Here is a 5,770-nt window from a genome sequence, read left to right as displayed (position 1 = left end):
CATCTCGTAGACTGAACCTTGCTTTTGCCAGTATTTACAGATTCACTAAGATGCGTCAGCGTTCCCCAGCAGACACTGAACTGCACAGCCTGCCACAGATATTTACTGTCTCTTCAGCGTATCAGTGGGAAACGGGGCGGTGTATTCTCTCTCTCTTTCTCTCACACACAAGCACACAGACACTGAGGGAGGTAAGTCCAGCCCCCAACAGTGGGGCCATCCCTCTGCTGCTGGATTTTTCCAGCTAGAGCATCTTGCCAGCTCTGCTGTAATTTATGGAAATTGGTTTCTGATGTGGGGCTTCTTCTGTTACGACAGGGACCTACTGCCTGGAGGAGGGAGAGCTGCAATCAGGGCAGAAGAGGAGAAAAAGAGGTGCATAACGGAGGGACACTGGGGGACTGGAGAGGACAAAGGGAGAAAAAGGTACATAGCATTTCAGAGATGGATGAGTCTTAACTAAGAGAGCAGGAAGGAAGGCAGAGAAAGGGAGAGAAGGACAGCTGTGGGGAAGGGAAACAGAAGGGAGTTCAGAGACTGAGTCAGCTTGAAAAGAACAAACACCAGGAGACAAGTGCAGAGAGCACCCCAGCATAAAAAGAAGGACCTGTTTTGTTTGAGTCTTCACTATGAGCACAAGAAAGAGCTGCCCCCTGTCACTGGAGCAAGAAGATGGGGAGCAAAAACAGAGTGAGGGTACCCCTGATCTGGAGCGACAGGACAGTGAAGTGGAGCTGAGGAACAAAGCTATTCTGCAACAGAAGAGACGCCTTAAACAGGCCACACAGTTTGTGCACAAGGACTCTGCTGACCTGCTGCCCCTGGATGGCTTGACAAGGCTTGGCACCTCTAAGGATCTGGTGAGTCTACTGGGAACCCTTTTGGGTGTGGGTCCTCATCCTAATAGCTCCCTGATATTCCCAGCTGGGAAATGCTGCCAGGCTTGTCAAAGAATCACAGGTTCAGCAAAGATTAAACTTCCCCTCAGCATCATCTAAAAGCAGGTCTGGGTGAAAGGAAAGAATAAATCCCCCACTTTTTTGTATTCATCTTCCCATGCATCCCATAAGGAATAAACTCTTCACAGAGGCAGGCAGACATGGAGTGCAAGGACTCCCCAGAATCCAACTTTCTGCTCACTCAGTACATAAATACATTCATCTAACATTTACATTTTCATGTGGGACTTTTCTGAAAACTTCCACATGTTTCTGTATGGTCCACCTCAAAAGCAGACTCACTCCTTCCTGGACTCAGCTGGGAAGGAAGCACAGTTCGTAAAATTCCTTGAGGGTTATGTTTGACCTTGTCACCTTTTTGTATTTTTCTCTTTCCCCCTACTCTTTGGATTTCTGGAGGAGTAAGCATATGGCAGGACTGATAGCCTGGAGTGCAGGCAATTTGAGTGATAAGCACCTATGGATGACATCTGTGGGGAGAAGGCATGGGAGTGAGGCCTTGGGACATCTCCCTGTGGGGATGTGGAGCAGGAGGCATCAGGGAGGGATCTGCTCCAGGAGACCAGGCAGAATCTGTGGTCTGGAGGGTCTTCCTCAGGGAAACATGGCAATATAGGGATTCATTTCCTGTGGAATCTCTTGATAACTTCACTGGACGCATCTCCCCTTTGCTCTGGCAGTTTTGCTGCCTAATTTCCCCTCTCCGTTGTCCTTCCTCCACTGCTGAAGGATGTGGGAAGTCTAAACCACTTTCCCCTGAAAGAAAGAAGTCCTTGGTCTGGCCAGTAAAAGGGACACTGGACTGTCTCAGGCTGCAGGATCAAGCTGGGCCTACCAGCCAAGGGAGGGCCAGGGGCAGGCTCAGTGGCAGGAAGTTCACTTATTTCAGCTATGGCAGAGGGTTCCCCTCCTTATATCCAGTGCTTTCTTCTGTATTCCTAGACCATTGGAGCAACATCAAGCTTGCTTGTGTGTGTTTGTCCTCCTCAGGTCATTTTCCTTCTGTTTTCCATGCTCCCTTTGCAGACCACACCACTGTTGGCAACAAGGCGCTGCTTAGCACTGAGGCACAAGTTTGTGGGACAGGCAGGGTCCTGGGTGCGTGGGTCTGAGTGGAAGTCATCCCCTCTGCAGAGACCTGATACCAGCAGCTCTGCCACACGCAGGTGAGGGGTCAGTGTTGTGGACTCTGTGCTGTTAGGCACTCCTGTTCCCAACACACTTACCACATCTGCCCCAGATGCTGATGAAATTCCCTGGTTCGTCCGTGGCAAGGGTGGCTCCTTAAAGTCACCCTGAGACTTCACTCCATGCTCTCCCTGCCTTTCACAGCAGCACGCCCTTCTTTCAGCATTACAGAATGATTAGGACTGGAAGGGAGCTCTGGAGGCCATCTGGTCCAACCTCACTGCTCAAGCAGGGACACCTATAGCACATTGCCTAGGACCATGTCCAGATGACTTATGAAGATCTCCAAGGAGGGAGACTCTATTACCTCTCTGGGCAACCTGTTCCAGTGCTCTATCACCTGCAGAGTGACAAAGTGTTTCCTGATGTTTAGACGGAACCTCTTGCGTTCCAGTTTGTGCTCATTGACTCTTGTCCTGGCACTGAGCACTACAGAAAAGAGCCTGGCTCCACCTTCTTTGCACCCTTCCATCAGGTAATTATAGACATTGCTAAGATCCCCCTGAGCCTCCTCCAGGCTGAACAGTCACAGGTCTCTTGGCCTCTCCCCGTAGGAGGGGTGCTCAGTCCCTTGATCATCTTGGAAGCCCTCTGTTGGACTCCTTCTAGTATTCGTATGTTTCTCTTGAACTGGACACTGCTCCATGTGTGGCCTCACCAGTGCTGAGTAGAGGGGAAGGATCACCTCTCTTTACCTGCTGGTGATACTTTGCCTAATGCAGCCAAGAAAGCCATTAGCCGTCTTCTCAGAAAGGGCACATTGCTGACTCATGTTCAACTTGGTGTTCACTCGGACTCCTTTTCAGAGACTGGTTTTTTCAGAGACTAGTTATCAGTATGCCTCTGGGTCAGAACACAGTCACTTCCTGAATTGTAACGGGGGAGTCACAAAGATGACCCACTGGCAAGGAACAGGGCCTTTCTTGCCCTGTGGAGATGCACATCCAACCAAACTGGAGTCTGTAATGCTCTATCCTGTCTAGCAGCACAGGCAGTCTAACAATGACCCTGTGCATAATGCAGTGCTGCAGCTGGATATCCAGACCACATATTTTGTTGTTCCTTGTACAGTTTTCAGCAGGGAAAGGGTTGGGGGAAAATTTGAGTGTTCTACTGCATGTTTGTTGAGCCCAGACACAAAAGCAGAGAAAAGCATGTCTATCTGCTTTGTTTTGATATTGACTCCTATCACAACTTGCCCCAAAAATGACAACTGTGTTGCCCTGCAGGTTAGAGATGATAGTCTTGGTGTTCGGTTGCTGGCAGCATAACGTCTCAAGTACCAAATACTTGCTCTAGTGAGACAGGCATTGTTAGAATTTCCTATTATAACCAGCTTTGCTGTTTAATCTTTAATCTATAAGTAATCTTTCTAGACATGAGAATCTCTCACATGTGAACAGCAGTCAGCCACTCAAAAACACAGCATATTTCATGTATGGTCCGTAACAGAATGACTGAAACATTTTTACCATGGACCTAGCAAGCAGCAAATAAAGCATAACATCTTTTATGCCATGGAAATTTACTACTGGTGGTAGAAGGCACAAAGTAAAGTGTGATACCTGTGTAACTTTCATGCACATAATGCAATACCGAGGGTTAATGTGGTAGCTGTGTTACCTCCATTTCTGCCTTGCCTTGAAGCAAGAGAAGAATCAGGCTTTATATTCCCAAGAGCAGTGTCCTGCATTCAGCAGTCCCTGCAACTTGATGGGTCACTGTGATATTACTGACATTTTGGGGGCTGCAAATCAGAATTCAAAATTCTTCTGTTGAGCTCATGAAGACTGTAGGCTTTATAAATGATCTTCATATTTTCTTCCCCTTTTGCACTTGGAGAAAATGTGGAATAAAGGGAGATTGTCCAAGGTCACTCCACAGGCCTCTTTCAGGACCACAAATAGAGCTGAAATCATCTTGGTCCAGTGCTCACTCCTGCCATGGTCTCTGCCATATCCTGCAGGAATGATAAAAGGCAGTGAAGACTCTTCTGTCATATGCTAGTAACAAAAGCCAGAGGGCCCTTAATAGACAAGAGGACAGAATATGCTTTCAAACGCTCCACCAGTCCCATGCAAAACTCCCCCCTGCTGCCAAAATTCATCTGGCTCCCTTCTGGATAAAAAGAAGGCAGCACTGAACACAAAGCAGCAGCAAATATTACTGGAGAGGTTGATCTTGGAGAGAATGAAAAACACCCTGGAGTCCAGTTGCACTTGTATAGGGAAGTGATTTTAATTTCCCAAAGCTCCATTGACGATGTCAGGGACTCCTGCTGTGGAAGTGTTGCACGTCCTAAAATCAGGGCAAGGCCCCCAGTCATTTCAAAAATGACATGTTTTTTTTATAAAGACAGGCTGTTATATTTTTTCCAATCTTTTCTGTGTATTCAGGTTGTGCATTCAGGTTATGCAATGCATTCAGCAGTGTCTGGAATTTGATGCAACCATCACATCTCCAAAAAAGAGAAATTATACTTTTCAGTGGAGACCTCACATTTTCAGCTTTATCACAACTACATGTGATTTTTTTAAAATTTTATTTTTTTAGGGGAAAAAAGTAGCTGCATGAATTAAAATATTTTGAAAGTACTTGGAAAGTCTGAAGACCTAGCTTCTCCCCTCCCAAAAATAAGAACCTCCAGCTCATGTCACTTCACTAATCGTAGCAGTGCCTTGAGATTTTACATTGGAGAGTCTGAAAATGATGAGTTGCACTGGGAACCTCCTCCTACCCTGCTGAGAATCTTCAAAGGGTATTCCTTCCAGCTGTCTGCCACTACTCCCTTCACATCCTCCTTCATCATCCTCTTCATCTCATAGTTTCTTACTAGCTCAGGAGAAATGATGTTCTCCATTTCTCCATCTCATTGGTGATACAGAAGTCAGGGAGAGCCCCAGGAGTCTCCTCTTGAATCCTTCCAGTCCCTAAGCTTATCTACTCCCCATCAGTCTTAGCCTCTTTCCCATCCTGAGTGACAAGAAAGGGACAGAGAGATCAGCTGCAAAGGGCCTGCTTTTTCTGTGGGAAAGGTTGCAGGGAAAGGGGAAGGTCATTCACATGCCAGAATGTGAGAGGAAACAGAGAAGGGAGTATGGAAATTTATAGACCTGCTGGTGGTTCCCTGCCCTTTTCCCATGGCCTAGACATTAGTTGGCAGCCCAGCTGGCACTGTGCTTGGAATATTTAAGGAGTGCAGTTCAACAGCCAAATATGCTGTGGACCTGTGCAGTGGGCTGGGAAAAGACCAGGAAGAGGAATAGAGGGATATTTTTGCTTCACTTTTTCAACTATTACATTGCTTCTCAAGCAGAATGTGGGACACGAGGGACTCAGCACCTTGCAAAGAGTCATGCTGAGCATGACCAAAGAGCCTCTAACAGCTGCTCCAACCACTGGACAAAGCTGACGAATCAGTGTGCAGTTCAAGTTGCAATTTACACACTTCCATGGTCTCATCACTCTAAGTGTAAAGCTAGTCTGAAGCATACACACCCTGCAGGGTTGCAACAGCACAGCCCATTGGTAGGTCTGGTCTGAATCAGATGTTCTGCTTGCACATTGATAAACTCTTACATCAAACTGTTGCACCATCTGAAAGCTGATCTTTCTTTCTTTCT

At 46.9% G+C, this 5,770-nt stretch overlaps 1 protein-coding gene across 3 annotated transcripts in view; it reads left to right on the top strand.

The window, feature by feature from the left end:
• The first annotated feature begins 6 nt into the window (after window positions 1-6).
• The window catches only part of NRIP2 (nuclear receptor interacting protein 2), a 20,772-nt gene continuing 15,008 nt past the window's right edge, over window positions 7-5,770 (top strand). For 2 of the 3 annotated variants that reach the window (XM_035313224.1, XM_035313209.1), the window contains exon 1: window positions 198-860. In XM_035313224.1, coding sequence (XP_035169115.1) covers window positions 630-860 — 231 coding nt within the window. In that variant the 5' untranslated portion in view covers window positions 198-629. The other variant, XM_035313216.1, reaches the window with a different exon arrangement.

The sequence above is a fragment of the Oxyura jamaicensis genome, chromosome 1, assembly GCF_011077185.1.
Source record: "Oxyura jamaicensis isolate SHBP4307 breed ruddy duck chromosome 1, BPBGC_Ojam_1.0, whole genome shotgun sequence".
Classification (NCBI taxonomy): domain Eukaryota; kingdom Metazoa; phylum Chordata; class Aves; order Anseriformes; family Anatidae; genus Oxyura; species Oxyura jamaicensis.
The sequence above is the reverse complement of the archived record's forward strand: the minus strand, read 5'-3'. Positions and strand labels throughout refer to the sequence as shown.